Raw genomic sequence first — 19901 nt, 5'->3', positions numbered from 1 at the left:
TATATTATTCAATAAGCATATCTTTAAAAAACAAATGAAACAATGACAAATGTAATGTTTAAACAATATTAAGCTTAAGTACAGATAAAATACACATTTAGAAATTAATAATTCCAGGAGTGTAATTGAGTTGCATGCAAAAGTTAGGGCAGCCAACTATGTTAGCAGAAAGCCTATCTTTGCCAACTGTTACATATTATTCTCTGGGTGGCAGCCATGTGATACAGAAGACTTCAGGATTTCACTAAATATTCTGGATGCAAATGATATTGCAGTGAGTCAAAACCCTAAAAAGTGGCAGGTCTCAAAATCCACTGAGAATTAATTCAAGAAACACGAGTTGTAGCTTCTTTGAAAATCTGTAGGTAGATCTTCAAAGTGCTGAGTCTGCAAGATAGCCACAGGAAATCTCATTATTTGAAGTATTATCCAACAGTGGATGGAAAATCTTGAATGGAGAATGGAGAGACTTGAAATATGAGTCATCTGACAAAGTGTTGCTCAGGGCACACTTGACTTTTAAAAATGTATTAAATAAACAGTAGCAGTGTATCAGCTATTAAAAGAGTGCTCGTGTTTCATGTCTGTTTACTGCATGAGTTGTATTTCATTTTCCTAAAACACAAAGTGTATTCAGCCAATGTTTTGCTTATATCTCTCTCCATCTGTATTTCTCCCCTTACTCTTGTGCTTTATGAGGATGGTGGTGGTGAGATCAGTCATTCGCAGGATGACGTTACTCGGATCACAGCGTCATCGTTATCTTGTGACTTGATCAAACTCATTGTGTGTTAATTATTGTGCAGTCGACGTGCACAAACAGTCAGTATGTAACTAATGTGTCTGCCCGTGTGCGCTACGTGTGTCAAGTATGTTCGCCGGCTCACGTGGATGGATGCCTCCAAACACCTATCGAGGTTTTCGCGGACTTCCTGAAAGTAGTGCCGCGTTGCAGCTGCGCTCGTTGCAAACAGACGAGTTCCTTTATTCTTCTATCGGCGGCTCAGACGAAATAACACAACGTTAATATTTTGCATCGTGTCGGTGGTTGTCAACGAACACAGCGAGGGGGAATTTTTGATCCGCTGCGTGAGGTTATTACGAGCCCTTGCGTCTTTCAAATATCCCTCCGCTGGTTTTTGTCCCCTTTCAGACTGTTTTGGTCTTTTTGCTGTTAGCAACGGAACGAACCCGAGATAGCAGTAAACCCTATTTTGAGATAATTGCATTTTTTTGTCAGAGTCACACAACGAACCGACAAGGGCTGTAACGCCCCCGTTTGTTTGGGACGAGCGATTGGCACGTGTTGTCTTTTTTAAATTTCATTCTTTTTTTGTCTTAATAGCAGATGTACGGATTGCTAATTTCGCTAGCCACCGTTAGCCAGCTAGCCTCTTAGCAGCGCATCTTCCTCGGGAGGCTCGCTACATATTAGCCCGCCAGCTAGCTTGGTCTCCGGTTCGCTAACGCTAGCGAGCTGTCACGCCACCACACGCCCGTCTTGTCGTCCGAGAGGTTGCGGCGTGAAGCTGGTCGTTTTAAGACGCCGTCTTTTATGGGATCACCATGTCAATGAAGGCCGGTGGAAATCGCAGCAAGCCCGGCGGTGGCAGCGCCGCTGGTGCCCCTGCCCCTGGAGCCGGAGGAAGCGGCGGGGGACGACAGAATCTGGGCAGGTCTGTCACTTTGAAACCGTTAACCTAGCGAAATAAAAACGCATCGGCGGTGGGGTCGTGGGCTCGAATTTGAGCCCCCGGACACCACCGCGTTGAACGGTGGCGGTTTGGGGAGATGACATTAGGGTGAAAAAGCAGAAAGCAGTCCGTGTTTGAGAGCGTTTCGTGGGCCTTGCGACGCGTTGGTCACCCAGCGTAACGCTCTGCAGTTTAGCTAGCGAGGCCTGGCTGCTCCCTTTAATCGTGTTGCAACTTCGACGTGACGTAGTGCACGCTGAATAAAAATGCCTCGTGTTTCTCTGCGGTGATGTATTCCGACATGTTTGTTAGCACTAACATCTTCCCCTGCGTGTGTGTGTGTGTGTGTGGTGTGTGTCCGTGGTGCCAGTTTACTCCCAGCTCGTAGTCAACCTAGCTAGCGTTAATTAGCCATTTGACAGCCCCATGCTTGTTATTCAGTGCACTTGCCTCATTCGCTTTTATAACGGGGACGCAGCCTGGTCACTTTCCAGCCTCGTGAAACAACTGTGTCTGTGTGCATGTGTGCATGTGTGTGTGCATGTGTGTGTTCACTCGACTGTCATGTTGCCTCGGAGCGTTACCGCAACATTGCTGCAAAGGCTTTGCCAAGAAAACGGGCGAAAAAAACGCGTGTGGGCGCACGGACTCCGAAGAAGAGGGGCGGGTTGTGGAGGAGAAGTGGCATTTACACACCGACGGGATTTCAACCTTGACGTGGCCCGTGTGAAATAATGTCCTTGAAACATGACATTTCTGCACATGTCCTCCCGAGATCAAGCTAACGCTCACTGACAGTGCACGGGGGCTGCAAGCGGATTTCTTTTCTCTCGGTTTAAAAAAAAAAAAAAAAATGTGGCCAGTGCTTCTGTTCGCCGGTCACTAGGACAGCGTGTCCATTCATTGCGTAGGTTCCATCTATTAAGGTCGTGAGAAGATGGTGTGGAAAGAATGGATGAGCTCCGAGTCGGACTCACGCATGCAAAAAAAAAAAAAACCCAGCTCATTTCCCTTCTAAATAAATCTGATTAAAATTTGTTTTAATGTGGAGGATTCCGAGTGTGATCAAGTCCAGCTTTTGCTTCATGTACCACAGCGATCAGAATGTAGGGAAAGTGGCCATTGCCCACACTGGATCAAGTGAGAATGCCTGGCCGTGTGCCAGCAGTTGAACAAGGTGCATTTTAGGACATGCTTGGGAAAAAAATTGTAGGCTTCAGAGTATTTGGCTGGCAGCTACTCAAACACATTTTTTTTTTCCGCCCCTGGAATCTGTGGGAAAACATCAGAATCTACATTGCCTTAAACACGTGTAATGGATTTGCATTCAGAAGACCTTTCAGTGCAGATTAAATTGTATAATTCATGTTGGAAGATGATTTCTCTGGGCTTTCCCTCTTTAACATGTGCAACAGCAGCTCTGTTCTCGCTGAAGAATTTACACCATCACCTCATGAGAATTTTCGGCGAGCCTCGGTTTCGATATGCAAGCACGATGTTCAGTGTTAATGATGGCGAGTCTAACAATGCCGTTTTTTTTTTTCCCTTTCAGGGGAAGACACAGTGGTAAAGGTCCTGCAGCAGTAAGTAGCTTTCTAATTCCCATTAGTTAGTGAGAAAAGGCTTTATTAAACATGGACGTGTATCATTATTAGTTGGGTATACCTGCGTACATTATTTTATCTAAAGAGACGTTGTTTTTTGAGAATTGACACAAGGGAATAACGCCTCTTCTGTTAATTTGGTGCAGTCATTTGGATAGAATATCGTGTTTTTGTAAGGTATTTAATGAGGGTTAAAAGTTGAAAAACATGGACCCGAGAGACATTCAGGGATTGGATTTGTTTTTCTTATTGTTATGCATTTTAAATCTTATTTGTTTAAAATGGCCGTGAGAGCCTATTTAACACCCATTTTCTTTGCAAATGGGAAACTTCAGAAGTTAACAGTGTTTCTTTTCTTTAGGTCATTTTCAATGGTGTATATGCAAATATGAGGATGGTCCATGTCTTGACTTCAGTTGTGGTATGTTTGCTGTGTGTATCTTGTTATGTTTTTGGGATGAGGTTCCACATATGTCTAGTATGTGCTAAATTTAGTCTTAAACGTACTTACCGTAATGCACAGAGGAAAGAGCATGGTTACAGAAAACCTAGTCTGAAATGGCTGATGTAAATCATGCTTAATGTAAATGAATTAGTAACAGCAGCATGCACTGCAGTCTGTCTTTCACCACATGCTGCTCCTTCAAAATGTCTATGCTGCAATAAACAAAGTCTCTGTGATTTGTAGAGACAGCTGGTTGCATAAACAAAGCAGAGATTGATCAATCATTTGTCCGTCTTGCAGCAGATGGGTCTCTGAACCTGCCTTTTTTTGGGGGGGGGGGAATTGTCTAAATTGACATTGACACTTTATTGAATGACCGCGTGTTGCATACAGTGAATAATGATAGCCTTTTTTATTTATAGGGGACCAAGTGTGAGCTAAAAGTGAAAGATGGTGCAGTCTATGAAGGAGTCTTTAAGACATATGGTCCAGAGGTAAGGATCACACACAGTGCGATGTTCTTAATAGGTAATCTGGAGCTAGATTTGTTATTTCCTCAATAGCCGTACTAATGATTACGGTTAACTGTGCTGGTATGCTAGTGCCCTGCCAGCAGTCGGTAGCAACATCACCCCTGAGGTGGCTTCAACAAAGATCACCCATTCCACTTTTCCTTTTATGGCTGGCAGCTTCATCTTCCTTTTTAGGTCGAAGTATTCCCCAATCTTTCTCCTTTGGGGAAAATTTCATTTTGCACAAGTGAAAAGCTTAACCTGAGGCAAGGTGGAGGTTTGTTTTCTGTCCAGTTCATGTGCTTTTTACTTCCGTTCTTGATGAGATGCCAGTAACGGACATTATTCCCTGTTTTCACACAAAACCTCACTGGTATTTATGTATCTTTTTATCCCCAACCCTTTGAAAGATTGTAAGGCTTGCCTTATACTCCAGGAGAAATTGAATTTGGTATGCCTGCACAGGCAAACACACCGCTTTGTTCTGAGACCAAAACAAAGCATCACATTTGGCTTCTATTATCACAGTGTGCAAGCTGAGCAGTCAAACCTGCTGCAAAGTCCACACAGTTGTATTCACCCTCCCCTCAGTATGACGTTTCTCAAAGATGTAGTTTGTTTTCAGCACTTGTGTTTTCAGTTTTCCTCAATAGTATTATACAAGTTGTAGTATTGTAACTTCTTGTTTTGAGTATATTTATGGTCTTATCCACTTCCATGTCAACTGAGAAGCGCCTCCATCAAGCGTGAATGTATTTTGAATGAGCATAACTCAATTGAAATTTAAGTAAAATTTAAGATCATATATGATGCTCAGTGAAGACCCTTCAAAGGATTTCTTGTAGTTGATGTTATATGCTGGGCCCAGATTGCAGGTTTTCATTGCAGTCAAACTCCAAATGGGTCAATCGATCAGACCGTTTTGTGCTGAATGGGGTTAATTCCATTAATCTTCATTTTTGATCAATTGCTTTGTCAAGTGTATTAAATGCCATAAAATGTGGAAAGACGACTTCCAGAGGCCATGGTGACCTCTACACGTTTCTTGTTTTGTCTAACCAACAGATAATTTATATTATTATATGTTTAATATAACATAGAGAAAAACTGCAGATCCTCCATTTGAAGCTGGCACCAGATAATGTTTGGCAGTTTTGCTTAATAGATTTATTTAAAAGATCAATTACTTATAAAAATGCAACACAGTTACAGTGTTGCATGGTCTCGCCCCTCAATGTCACATGGTTCTTCATCTTATCTGTAGATGGGGCTTTTGCTACATTTCAGATTCCCCTCTAATCCTGTTTCACCAAACTTTCCCCCTCAGTGTGACCTGGTGTTGGATGCAGCCCACAGTAAGAGCCCTGAGCCGAGCATAGGCCCCAGGAAAGAGGATATTGTGGAGAGCATCATTTTCAAGGCCTCAGATGTGGTAGTGGTGACCTTCAAAGATGTTGACCTGAGTTTCGCCAAGAAAGGTACTGAGCGCATTCATGTTGATTTGATCTAGGTACACAAACTGCAGTCTTTATATGCCTAGTTGTGTACATACTAAGTACTGCACATACTACATATGAAACGGACATATTCTAAGTAGTTGAGTTTGTGGCTTTGTATTCATTTCACACACCCAAAAATAAACAAATGTCCCCGTTAATGCCAATCAGTGCATGCATACAACATATTGATCTTCAGTTTGTATTCACCACCTTGATGTCAAAGGCTTTGCCACGAGTTAAATCTTGTGCGTGTGCTCTGATTGCTCAGCCATTGAAGACTAATTTGATCTGCTGATTGGTCGGAAGGTTGCCCTGGCGCAGCAAGGACACTCAATAAAGTCTGAATGAGTCTCCTTCCTCTCATTCATCTTGGCCCATACAGTTCTCCTTTGAACGATAATCAACTGTGTGGGAGGGATTATTTTCTGGATCAAATATCTTATCTGGTTAAGTTTAACAAATGTGGACTGACTGGAAAGTTTTGCACAACAGTATGGCATCCAAAGCACCATCTCCATTATTAGTGATAATGTCACATGGTCAACAAGACATTTGAGTTCAGTGTTTTAGAAAAAAATATTATTTTCGCAGTTTTTATTTGGAAGGTACATATGTTTTTCACCAATTTTTATATACAAAGGGGACATGTGGAGTTTGCTAGACACGGCTTGACATAAAACCATGAGAACTCTACTCGAGTTGTAAAAATGGAAACATACTTCGCTTTTTGCAATTCTCCTCGCACCTCATTGATCCACATCCAAGAATTGTTGAATAGGAATTCAACTGTTGGTGTGATCGGCAGTCAGTCATTCTATCTGTCAGTCCATCTTCTGACTGTGTGTCATCTGTCTGTCTCTCCTCTCCAATGGTCTAGTCTCCTCTGATACAGGTAATATATGGCTGTTTTCTCCTCTCGCACTTCTCTGTAATGCACTCAGACACACATGCATTATAAGCTCAAAATCAAACTCAAATAATTTTGAATCTGCAAGTCTTGGGCCTGATCTGTTGTCCTCCTGCTACATTTGAAATCCAATTTGGTGATTGAATTTGAGTATCACTGACTTTCATACAACCTAAAAATAACAATTCAATATCGGATGCAGGTCAGTCTTGCTCCATGTTTTCACCAGATCCCTTTTTGTAATCTTCAGACAGGATGTTGCTTTCGGTGGAAGAGTTTTCTCTTTCCCCATCACTTAACCGTTGAGCTTTTAATTAGATGTTAGCATGGGCTCACTATTGAAGCCATGGACATCATACGTATTATATGGCCTTATGCTTACTTATATTGAATCTTTGAAAAATGTACAGCTACTTGTGTTAAATGTTTAAAGTAGTCAACTTACACCAATTCCATTTTGTTAGTTGTTTTTAGCAGTAGTTTTTGTTTTAAACTGACATTTTAACAAATTTTATTTAGATCCAAGCACAATTAAGGCTTGTGCATATGCAACTAGAATAGTAAGGATTTTTTTTGTTTAATCTTATTTCTCAGAGCATTATTTTATTTTCCTAAACATGAGATTTTGCTGCAGCACTTGATTTCAAATCTTACTCGACTAGAACTCAGGTCAAATCACAGTCAGATAGAAGAGGGGAAATTCTAAACATTCTTTCTTTAATTCCATTGAAAGCAACAGCTTGAAAACTCCTGATGAACACTACCAACTCAATTTTATGTCTTAGCATGGTATTTAAAATCAAGTTCTGTCATGATTTCTTGATTTGGTTTGGCCCTGAAGTGCTTTAAGGTCATATAAAAAGACTGCAATCTAAATGCATGTTTGCTTTACCCCCCTCACTATGCTCACATTTGACTTGTCATTTTTCCTCATGTTATGTACAATACCCTCGATGGACTGTGTGCATACCAACCACCTCTACTAATATAATTCAGGCCTGTTAGCCCAACTGTTTCTGAGATGCCAGTCGAACATTCTGGACCAGTTTCATGTTAGAAACGCTAAAATACACTTTGTGTTGTGAGATGAGTTGGGATGGCTGAGTTATGTAACTCCAGGTGGCTGATGTGCTTTGTGCACATAGTCCATTGATGCCAGCTTTGAGAAAGTGAGAGCAGACTTGGGCTGACCTGAGATTAGATTTCCTTTCAAACATAATTGAGGGTTTTCTTTGAGCATGCCTGTCCCTGGTTTTAGTTGAGCTAACAAAATTATTTTGTGAGTTTACTTATGGTCCTGAAAGTTTGGACTATCAAGTAGTTAGACTTTTTTAAATGTGAAAGTCGGCTTTCAAAATGCGGCCCAAGGGCGATGCATAATAAATGAAGTGGGGGGGAAGTTGGGCATTGTAGACACTGTGTCATACTTCAAATTCCTGATGAAGGTCAGCCAATAATTCTTTAATTTGTAGATTCTGACACAAGCTAAGAAAGTGATTGAGGATTATTTTTTTCCCTTTCTTTACGAGGCTGGATTCATACACTGTCAGAACGATTTATCTCTGTTAGCTTTACCAAGGCCAGTTCAAGCAATAGCTCAAATTTTTTTGAAAGGATTTATTCTCCCAATCCAGTTGGACCCATGTCTTGTTGTGAGTGGGTGTGCCTGGTGAACCTCCAATACCTCCATTAAATATCTTCAGAGCTGGTGGCAGAAGCTCTTGAGGCATGAGCGCTTCCCTGCATAAACAGTGAAAATGCAGGAGTAGGACTGCATCCCGTCTTTGGGCTCCTCTCTGTGTTGGTTTCTGGATGTGTGTGCTTGTGTGCAGCAGTCTGCTGTACACAAATGTGTATTCTTTGTGTGCGTCGCAGACAACTTCACAGATGCAGCAGTGAGCAGTAGGATCAATGGCGAGCACAAAGAGAAAGATCTAGAGCCTTGGGATGGTGGAGAGACCCACAACTCTGACAGCCTAGAGTCTCTGGATACAGATGTGGTAAGAAGACAGACACATTTGATGCTGTACTTTAGAACTAAAGCCTCAGAGGCCATATGATGACTTGTAGATTGGACAGTGAAAGTAGTAGAGAGGATATTTCATTCGGTCGACAGCATTGATCATTTTTGTACAGACCTTTTTTGAAATGATGTCACTTTCTTTGCTCCTCCCTCCCTCTTCATTTCAGTCAAATGGGTGGGACCCCAATGACATGTTCAAGTACAATGAGGAGAAGTATGGAGTGATGTCTACATATGACAGCAGCCTCTCCACATATACGTAAGTTGCTGTCTTCACTGTTAATACATTTGATTTATTTAAAACTAAGCAATGGGTTTACTGGATGTAATTTTAAATATCTCTGGTCGTTAACCTTTACTGTGCCTCTGTTAACGACAAGTCAAACTTAGAATCGGCTTGTTTCTCGTCACTCCATCACCCTGCTGTGCTTGTCTGACCTGAGCTTGTTTCCCAGGGTCCCCCTGGAGCGGGACAACTCGGAGGAGTTCCTCAAGAGGGAAGCGCGTGCTTCCCAGCTGGCCGAGGAGATTGAGGCCAGTGCCACATACAAGGCCCGCGTGGCCCTGGAGAATGATGAACGCTCCGAGGAGGAGAAATACACTGCAGTGGTTCGAGGGGAGAGGGAGCCTCACACGCTTAGCAGCAGGTGAGACCAGGAGACACTTAAAAACTTCGGGTCAATAAATACGTCTCATACAACATCCTCATTGTTGTTAACTGACTCTTTGAATGTGCTTCAATACTAGCTCCCTCTAAAAATGTAGCAGCACAACACTGCAACATTCATGTTCCCATTGTGGAATGTAGTGTATCCTTGTAAACCTTGCTTTACACTTGTAAATATTATTATTAACTGCATAGCACAAAGACATAGAGTTTAACTGAGTCAGCAGCCTTAATTGTTAACTTCCTTGCCTATAGGTCTGGAACATAAATCATTCATGTCTAATTGTGATAAGTGATCTAATAAAATATTCCTTTCTCTGTTTTATTAAGAAGTCACAGCATGTTTGTGCAGTAAAACTGACTATAAATATCACCAGAGACTATTTATCATCTTTGAGGGTGGATTTCTCCCACAGGTAATTTGTTAGTTATGAAACAAGTGGAAAAATGTGTGTTGTACACACTTCTTCTTCATTTCCAGTGCCTGTTATTTTAATATGGCCAGAAATGGATCTAAATACCAGCAGTTTTATATAAGCAGTTTTATATACTATGGTTATTTCAATATTGTTTATATTAGTATGAGCATAAGTGCAAGGATGAGAGCACAAGTACATGAACTAAATATAGGCATTCTGATTGGAGAAGACATGGGTCTCAGGCTTGAGAAGCATATTATTCAGGCCTGAAAGGAAGATGAGCAGTTAAAGCAGATCCACTAAGCAGACAGCAGCTGCTCTCAGAATAAATAACTGGTAGTAAAAGAAAACATGCTCATTTTGGCTGTTAAAAATTACTTAGCTGAATATAACAGAGTGTAGAATTAATTCCGCCCCTTTTTATCTTGACTATTGTCTTGTATATATTTAACTCAACCATCTGCCTCCATGTGTGTGTCTGGGTGTGTCTGTATGTGTGTGCAGGGAGAACAAGTACATTCCTCCAGGTCAGAGGAACAGGGAAGCGATGTCTTGGGGACCAGGACGTCAGAATTCACCTCGTCTGGCTCAGGGCTCAGCCGGGCCCTCGACCCCTCGACCCGGACCTCACGACTACAGTCCCAACTCCGGAGCCGACCAGAGGGTTGTTAACGGAGGTGCGTGTTAGTACATAAACACAACACACAAACCTATGATGTTACTTGCCACTGAAAGTTTTTTGGATACTGAGCGATTATAGTGACTGGAATTTCTATCTTCTCTGATTAACTGATGTAAACTGGTGGTGACTGTGGTTAAGAGCGTCCATATTTGTTGTTGCCGTTAAAATATTTTTATATATTTATCGTACTTTACTTGTCAGTTAAATCATTTTATTTCTACCTTGCCATTCTGTCTCATATTTATTAATCTCCCCCTTCTCTCCATTCCTGCTGTACCTTTTTGTTTTCCTCACTTTACCTGCTCATCATCTGCTCTTTGTCATCCTTGATCATTTGTCCTTCCCTCTCTTAGGTTCATCCCATTGGCCCTCACCCTGCCCGTCTCCTTCCTCCCGCCCCCCCTCTCGTTACCAGTCTGGCCCCTCCTCCCTGCCTCCTCGGGCGGCCACGCCCACCAGGCCACCTTCCAGACCCCCCTCTCGACCCTCCAGGCCTCCCTCTCATTCATCCCACCCCTCCTATCCCTCCTCCTCATCCTCCTTTTCCCACCATGGGCCCACCTCGCCAGCCTCCACTCTGCCCAAACGCATGTCTTCAGAAGGTACCCACATCAGTGTGGAGTAGACCTGGGCAAAAGCATGAGTTGAAGGTGGATGGATTGAGCCCCATGTGGAACTGACATCCCCGAAATGTTGAAAGCTGTTTGAAAATGTCTTAATAATAAAATATGGAAATTACTTTCAAAATTAAATTTGCCCAGGTCTAGTGTGCAATAACAGAAATAGGTGAAGTTGCTTTTCAGGCTGATTTGGGGTCAGATTTGTCATTTCCACACAATATAGAAATTGTGAGGATTTCCACAAAACTGATCCTTCATCAGTGCATCAGGCAGTTTCATCTTGGCATGTGGGTGCATCACGGTGTGTGCTGTGCTTTCTGTGTAGCAAGAGTCAAGCCTACAAACCGACAGGATTTTAAACTACTTTCCCACAGCAGCAGTCTTAAGGACAATATAAGCGCATAACAAAGAAGGAACGCTTTGGCTGCTGAGGGATTGAAAGCTAGATAAAGATTTGAATGAAGCATAGTAAAGATGCACAAATGAGCTTGAACTGAGGGATATCTTATCTAAAACAACGTAACCCGTTGGTTCTCTCACACACACCGTGCTTTAGTCACATTATCTGTGGGGCCCATTCTGTTCTCCAGCACATTGACTTTGAAATATGTCAATGAGCACATGGTTAAAATATGTAGTTAGAGCTTTAAGTTTCTACATCCGTACTGGATGGACTGTGCAGGAATTCTTACATTTGATAAGTTAAGATAAACCTTAGGATTAACTTGTCATTTAACTTTTCTGCCATTCTGTCATTGACCTCTTTGGCTTAAAAGATTTTAAGCCTGTTGCATCTCTAATTCAAGATGTTTTTGGGTCATAGACACGCCACCGTCTTCCATGGTGATGTATTTGTTACTGTTCTAAAACACACATGAAACTCTACTCTCTGAATACGTGGAAATAATAAGTTACACTGTCCAAGTATTTATAGATCACGTAAATACTTTTTTCAAATATATATCAGTGAAATTTTGCTGCACAAACTTTGCTATACAGTGAATTATTTAATTACGGGTTTTCACTTCACCTTCTCTCCTCTGTTTCTCGTTCCTCATCTCTCACTTCACTCGGTTGTGATTTGAAAAGTGTGGTGTGTTTGATCTGGTCTTTCTCCACTAACACGCATGCCACCAAATAACATAACTGTATGGTGTGATACTTAAACATTAGATTATGGTGTAATCAGCACAGATGTTTTTTTTGAGCGACACAGAGGAGCTTCAGAGAGAAACCACAGCGGGACGGTTGGAAACACTGTTCTAGGTCTTTACTTTACCTCCACTGTCTGTTCATGGACTTCTGTCTGTCTTTGTCCACAGGTCCACCCAGGATGTCTCCCAAATCCCAGCGGACACCTCGTGCTCACAGAGTGCCACCTTGCCGGACAACTGGCATCCCTCCTGGAGTGGACTTAATTTCCCACAATGCCCCCGGAGAGGTCCCGGTGACTACCCCAAGTAGGAGCAGCTCCTCTGGAGGGACATGGTCTTCAGTAGTTAGCGGAGGTACAACAGTTCTTTCCTTCTTTTTTCTTTATTCCTTTGTTACGTGCTTCTATCGTGATACATTTCCAAACATGAACACACAAAATAACTCATTAGAAAATACATGCAAGGGAAATAGGTCATTATGTTTCAGGCTCACTGGATGACCTGTGTTGAAAGGCCCTGCATTGTTATTTCCTAATTTTCCACATCATATTATGTTATTAAGAAAACATCTTATACTTTGAATAGTTATCCTCCAATGTTGGCCAGTAAATCAAAGATGGGTAAATTTGATGCATTTTTTTTAATCATTAAAGTTTTATTTCTGATGTCCTCAGCTCACCGACCTCGCTCCCCTCGTCAGAATAGCATGGGTGGAGCCTCCCCTGGCTCCTCCTCCCTCCCGTCACCTCAGACAGGAACAGCTCCTGTGGAAACTGTCGTCACACCAACATCAGCTTCCTCTCCTACTGCTGCTTGTCCCGCTCCCAACATGGTTGCCTCACCAACAGGAGATGGTAAGCTTTAAAAGTTAAATGTTCTTAGATGAGGACTGAGGGAATAGGGAATGCCAGGGATGATATGAAATACTTGATTTGTGTGTCCACAGATGTGATGTTTTTTGCAGCGGTTCCTGTAACTGTCGGATGCATTGTTCACAAATGCTTGCTCTGATTTGATTTTGTGTTCTGTTTAGCAAAAGAGTGTCGCGTTCAGGAGACGAGACAAACATCCCCCACGGCAAACAAGGAGAACATCAAGCCCTTGGAGAGCTCGCCTAGTATCCCCAGACCAGTCTGCAAAGGTACAGTGGACAGCAGTATCTGCCTCAGAAAAGACTGCGTCAGGCGTCAGAGTTCTGTGAAGATGTATCACCAGGATTCTGATGAAGTGACCATTTGCTGAGACACCTGTTTTTGTTTATTCAGCTGTCATTGTAATATAATTTTAGCTCTTTCGCTGTCTTAAAAATAGATTTTTAGGGCCATAATCTGATCGATATTTTTTGGGGACTAACCTACTCATTTATCTACCTCTCCTCCAGGACCCCCTTCAATGGCACCAGACCACAGAAAACAAATAGATAATTTAAAGAAATTTAGTGTAGATTTTAGGGTGAGTATCTCTTTCATTCATATAAGTAACCTCAGGTTTATCAAGCTGATCTAGAGCTTGTGTCCACCTCCTCCAACTCCCTCTCTTATTTCCCCTCTTCCAGTTGCAGTCTAGTTCAAACCCAGACCCCGCCTTTGACCAGATGATGACCAAGCCACCCAGAGATCCAGCAGACAAGCCTAAAGACCTTCCCCTGGACAAAACCTCCACCGTGGCGCGGGAGGGCAATGAAGAGGGTGTTGTAGTGATTGCTGCTGGAACCGCTGCGGGTGCCCCTGCTCCTTCCTCTGCCAACACAAACACCAGTAAGCCTGGCAGCCCTGCTGCTCTGTCCCCATCTCCCTCAGCCCCAGATCTAAAGAGGGCAGGGCTGGACGTGGCCTCGCAGGGAGTTCAGACGACGGCCACATTCAGTGGAGCCAAGCATGAAGAGAAGGAGGAGAAAAAGGAGGCTGTGCAAGAGTGAGTGGAAGAGATGTTGTGATTTTGAGGGGAATCTGGAGGTGCTGTGTGTATTTTTGTGTAGTCACAGCCTGATATTTTTATTCCTCTGTGACACTGACGCTCCATTGTCATCCGAAAACTACACCTTTACACTGAATGAAATGTTAATTTGTGACCATGAACATTGTACTGTATTCTATCCCACATACACATTCTGCTGCCAGAAAACCCACCACAATATCAATAAGAAAAATATATCCAGACCGATCCTACAATGTTAAGTTGTTGACTGTTTCTTCTCCTGCAGTCAAGTGAGAAAATCAACCCTGAACCCAAACGCCAACGAGTTCAAACCCAGGTTCAATCAACAGGTCAGTGTGTTCTGCTGCTGCCAGACTGCACACTTTAAATAACAAGACTATTTTTACACTGCTGTTATAATTTCTCTCTTTTTATGAATCACTTCCTCAGCCCAAACCAGCCAACACCCCGACACCCCCTCGTCCTCAGGGCCAGCCCAGCCCATCCATTGTCGTCCAGCAGCCCCCGGCTGTCTACAGCCAGACAGTCTGCTTCCCCCAAATGTATCCGCTCACACCCGTCAGCCCGGGAGTGCAGGTGAGACACACGGCTGCATGCTGGCATGACAGATGTACTTTTCTCTACTCAGATCATCACCCTGAGCACCGAACCAGTATAAAACTAATCCATGACTAACCACCATCACCTTCATTTCCTAACATGTTTGTCATCATTTCTTATTTTTCTTTCTTTTTCTGTCTTTGATTAATCTCTTATTTTCTTCGCATTTATTTTCTAATTTTATCTTTTGAGGACACCTCATGATTTTTCAGTTCTTGTTTTTCTTTTTACATCGATATACAAAATATTTGCATCCTTTGTCGTCACTTTTCTTTCCCCTGAATTTGTCTGAATTTTTTTTTGGCTGAATCGTTTAAAAACTGTTTAGGTAAAACAAGCTTAGAAATGTTTAAGAAAGGAGGAATTATATCAATACAATATGTTGTCAAAATAAGATTTTCAATCATCACTTATTGAAAGTTTTTAGCCCATTTTTTATGAAAGTTATTAATCTATATTTTTTGCCTGTTTTGGTTTAAGAAAAACTTGGTGATCCAACATCAGACACGTGTAAAAGATAACATACGTTGGTGAACAACTAAAGAGTGGTTCTTTTTTCCTTTTCTCCCCCTCCTCCTCCTCCTCCTCTCTCTCTCACTCCATTAGAAAAGCATAATATGGAAGGTTTGTGAAGATTTCTATTTTTTAAATCCTTTTTTTTTTTTTAAAAGCCCAATCAGTTCTGAGATGTTTTGCTTGCTTGTTGAAATAATTTCATCAGACGTTGGTTTGCCAACTTCTTATTGCAATTCACTTTAACCTGTATCTTACTTCTATTGTTTCATCTGTTTATCAAACAAATGGCTGAAAGCTCATAGGAGGTTAAGCCTCTTTTGTTTTTGCTGCTGTACTGTTTCCAATAGAAATGCATGTTGTTTGATATTCTCGAGTTAAGGAACAGAATATGACGAGCAGCATTTGGTTTATTAGAAAACACACAATGATAGATAGGCAGAGAAAATGCATGTGTCCCCAGGTAAGAGTTAATTCCCATAACCTCACAGGCACATTTTAATATGTTCATTTCTATGTTTACTGCTAAAGCAACCGTTTAAAGTGGAATAGTTGATGTCCAGCCCCACACACACGTAGTTAGTTGTCCTGTACAGATAAGCACCAATTCACCTGTTTTTTATTTGAGGGCTGGTCCTTGTTGATGTAGACGTGATGCTTAAGTCTCCTGAGACGGCCGAGAGTAAACTTGTTTTTTTCCATCTGCCGTTTTCATTCCCGCCCCCCCTCCAGTCTCCAGCTATGTACCAGGTGCAGATGCCTCATATGACCGTCAGCCAGTCTAAACCCTACAGACCAGGTAAAGGTGAGCATAACTTTCCTCGTTCCCTCCCACTAGTTTCTCTTTTTTTTCCATCACTCAGAAGCTAAATACATAAATCTTTGTGGGAGAAATACTATATTAACTTCTCTATTTAAGCTACTTTTTATTTTTTATTTTTTTATATTGAAATAACTGGGAAGTAATTTACATCAAGTGGAGGTGAACGCAATGTGGGTTTTAATTCCTGTTCTGTTGCTAGGCTAGTGAGTTTTTTCAAATTCGTTTTGTGTGTCTTTTATAATTAGTCTGCCGAAAAGTACACAGGAGGGGCAGTTTGAAATCTAGTTGAGTTTCTGTTCACGAAAGCTTCTCCTGATGTCTTAACTCAGAGACAGACCATTAAGTCAGGATTTACAGATCAATGAAGGACATGATGAGGAGTAAAAGAAAAAACTGAAACCTGTCAGAGAAAGTTATTCCTCCAGCATCATTGAGTCTGTCAGGACTCATCAGTTGATTCATTGATAAACTGATCAAACTTATAAGCTTTGTAGGCCCTGAGCTGAACATGCACAATAAAAACTACTTTCTCTAATAAAATACATTAGAAGTGATAAAATATATAGTGTCAGAAGGAAAGCAATAATAGAAAACAATATTGCACACCATCACCCTGCAGTATTTATACAAAAGTAATACAGGAAATATTAGATATTGAAGTTGACATAATGTGCATCAGTGAAAAGTATTTCCCAGTTCAAAGGCTTCAGAAATGACTTTCCTATTAGGAATAGTCTAATCTGTTTACATTCAGTAATAATTTGCCTCTTCTAAGTCGTAGTTTTTCTCATTCCTCCGCGATTCTGTTTAGTTTTAGATTTACCGGATTTTAATGTAATCTATTAACGTGAACCCTCCAGTACCCAACATGCCCCAGCAGAGGTCAGACCAGCACCACCCGCAGGGCACGCCCACCATGATGCACCCAGTGACGGCAGCAGGACCGCCTATTGTAGCACAGAGCCCCGCCTATTCTGCCCAGTACTTCACCTGCAGCCCGCAGCAGTTCACCAGTCAGCCACTGGTCCAGCAGATGACTCACTACCAATCGCAGGTAAGATTTAATCCCTCGCTGCTGGTGTCAGAACGGCAGGAACATCCAGCATTGCTCATTACAGGAGGGCTCTCTAATACGATCCCCATGAGACCACTACAGTCACTCTGGTACCATCAGTGCTGGCAGTCTTTATCCCTCCTCGCTCACTCGTCGACCACATGCCGGTGCCCGTGATCCGGCAGCTTGACGTGGAGGCAGCACGGTGCCAGCGTTTCCTCACCTCTGATTGGTGGAGCTGAATCCAGGCTCCTGTCTCTTGACCCAGATCAATCTGGTGATACTGTTCATACTCTCAGAAGGAAGGAACAAGCATCATATAGTGTTTATTTATGAGGCTCCACTGTAAAAACTGCCTGGTTACTCTGCTCTCTGGTTACATTTAAATACTGTTTGTACAGTGTCAGCTCATTTTACTGTGAGCTGAACCTCTAGGTACTTGGACAGTGTTCACAAACTGTGCTGCATATAACTGGAGTGAACTCCGAAAGAATGAAGCTACTCTTCTTACAGTCAAGCATTTTGAAAGATTTTACTTATCCAGACGTCTTAATTACTGTTTGAATATGAACCTTGCCTGAATAAAATACTTTATAAAATTGGCAAAATGTTAAATGTCAATCTGATAAACTTGTGATCAGACCTGGGGTTCGTTGGCCGATTTGATGCTTGATGCTACATTATCGTTGATAACAAAGAGAGTTACATGCCGTCATCGTCCGTCTCCTCTCTGTCCTTGTGTGTCCTCCAGGCGCAGCATGTGTTTAGTCCAGTAATGCAGGGGAGTGCCAGGATGATGGGGCCACCCACACACGGCCAACCCAGCCTCGTCTCCTCTTCAACTACACAGTACCCAGAGCAGACACACACCATGTATGGTACGTCAGCCCACCACTTGTGTAGCTTCCTGAGTATGCAACGTGCAGGCAGTGTTGCGTGTCCTGTTTTAACATATTTTCTTACTAACATTGATTTTTGTCCCAAAGTGTCTCAAGGGCCGATGCCTCAGCAGTACCCCCACCCCAGTGCCACTTTGCACGCTCACCCACAGCACCCGCAGCCCTCTGCCACGCCTACAGGCCAAGGCCAGCAGGGTGGTCCCCAACAGCATGGGGGTCCTCCTAACCATCCATCAGCCAGCCCAGTCCAGCACCCACAACACCCGCAGGCTGCTGCAGGTGAGTCCGTTACGATGGGAAGCTTTGATTTTCCTTCTCCAGTCATTTCAGTCACTGTGCACATCGTCACTTGGAGCTGGATATTCTCAATGAAACACTCTGTGTGTTTTGCGTGTCGTAGCTGCAGCAGCAGCCCAGGCCCTCCACATGGCCAACCAGTCTCCACAGCAGCAGATGTACTCAGCCTTGGCCCCCACACCCCCCTCCATGACCCCAGGGCCCAACCCTCAGTCTCCCCAGGCATCGTTCCCCTCTGCCCAGCAGACGGTCTATATCCACCCGCAGCAGGTGCAGCACGGCTACAACCACAACCACATGGCGCACGTGCAGCAGGTAGGTCACAACCTCCGATCAGCTGGCCGGAGACCACTTCCACCACAGCTCCAGCCAAGTAATCAGATTGGCTGTGTTTCCTGTTTGGGATTTTAAATGTGGGAGGGAGGAAATCTGGGCTCGGGTCCAGCAGGTGTTTATGAATGGGTCAAACTGTATTCGGGTGGTGGGGAAGCTGCAAATGCAGTGGATTAGTTTTGGCAGCATGGCCACATTGTAAGTTGAAGGAGGAACATGGTGCACATCCAACCGTGATCATTTATTATTGCAAAACAGAAATGTTTTTTTAAATGTATATTTTTCTGTCTTTACAGGAATAGTTTTGTCGTAAAACATATTATTATTGTAGTTATTAGTTCTATCACCTTTTAACCCCCACAAAGCAAGTTGTGATTTGTGAATATGGGCTGTACAACTCGTCTCTAGTCCATCTGTTGGTCTCTATGTCCGTCTCACTTCCTCTCTCTCTCTCTCTCTCTCTCTCTCTCTCTCTCTCACACACACACTCAGGCCCATATGCAGTCTGGTTTAGTTCAGTCTCACCACCAGGCGCCTAACCACCCTCAAATGATGCTGATGGCCACCCAGGGGCCTCCAGGGGGGCCGCAGCCCCAAATGCCTCAGAACGCCCTCAACCCCATCCCGGTTTCATCCACCACACATTTCTCCTACCTGGCACATCCACAAGGTCTGTTCGTTTCACTATTTATTTTATCAACTAGATCATGTGAGTGGAATGAGCCTGAGTTTGTTGTTTTCTTACCCTCTAAAATAAGGAGATCCATGATAAGCATGACCTGGTATCTAACCAGCTGTTTATAATAAGTATGTGTATATGTAGGCGTCCATGAGTAAACCTTTATGAGACCTGTAGATATTTATTCATTTGATAAAATTTTAGTTTTTGTACAATTTGGGAAAAAAAAAAAAAAAAAAGATCAATATCACGGCATAAACTTTTAAAAAGAGAAGTTGAGACCAAACCTTTTTTACTGTGTAGCTGTGGTCGATCCACCGACTTGACATTTCCCCTCCATCTTGTCTCGTCTCTGCAGTGCAGCCTCATCATCATCAGCAGCAGCTGTAGACAGAGGGCGCCAGTGAGCCGAGGGACCCGCTCTGCGTCCGCGCTCCTCAACCAGAGCCTCCATAACCGGGCGATGAAGAGAACGAGAGCCCCGCCCTCTCCTTCCTCACCAGACATGCTTCACATCAGCTTTTCTCTTTCCTCCCCCT

The 19901-nt window shown here is 42.9% G+C and overlaps 1 protein-coding gene across 9 annotated transcripts; it reads left to right on the top strand.

The window, feature by feature from the left end:
- The first annotated feature begins 807 nt into the window (after positions 1-807).
- atxn2 (ataxin 2) lies at positions 808-19901 on the top strand. 9 transcript variants are annotated; one of them, XM_035166788.2, is made up of 26 exons: positions 810-1676; positions 3247-3277; positions 3660-3719; positions 4166-4237; positions 5583-5733; positions 6632-6646; positions 8537-8661; positions 8852-8943; positions 9140-9331; positions 10275-10447; positions 10806-11054; positions 12395-12580; positions 12901-13080; positions 13260-13367; positions 13608-13678; positions 13782-14140; positions 14430-14493; positions 14594-14740; positions 15371-15388; positions 16010-16082; positions 16961-17154; positions 17906-18032; positions 18141-18332; positions 18454-18665; positions 19176-19353; positions 19721-19901. In XM_035166788.2, the coding sequence occupies exons 1-26, from the start codon at positions 1567-1569 to the stop codon at positions 19750-19752; spliced, it is 3411 nt and encodes a 1136-aa protein (XP_035022679.1). In that variant the 5' UTR covers positions 810-1566; the 3' UTR covers positions 19753-19901. The 9 variants fall into 9 exon arrangements, with proteins under 9 accessions (XP_035022684.1, XP_035022685.1, XP_035022687.1 ...); XM_035166789.2 differs by having other exon boundaries at positions 811-1676; positions 16010-16076; XM_035166794.2 differs by lacking the exon at positions 3660-3719 and having other exon boundaries at positions 809-1676.

Source organism: Hippoglossus stenolepis, chromosome 9 (assembly GCF_022539355.2).
Source record: "Hippoglossus stenolepis isolate QCI-W04-F060 chromosome 9, HSTE1.2, whole genome shotgun sequence".
NCBI classification, from domain to species: Eukaryota; Metazoa; Chordata; class Actinopteri; order Pleuronectiformes; family Pleuronectidae; genus Hippoglossus; species Hippoglossus stenolepis.
Note: the sequence above shows the minus strand (reverse complement) of the source record. Positions and strands in the feature narration are given on the sequence as shown.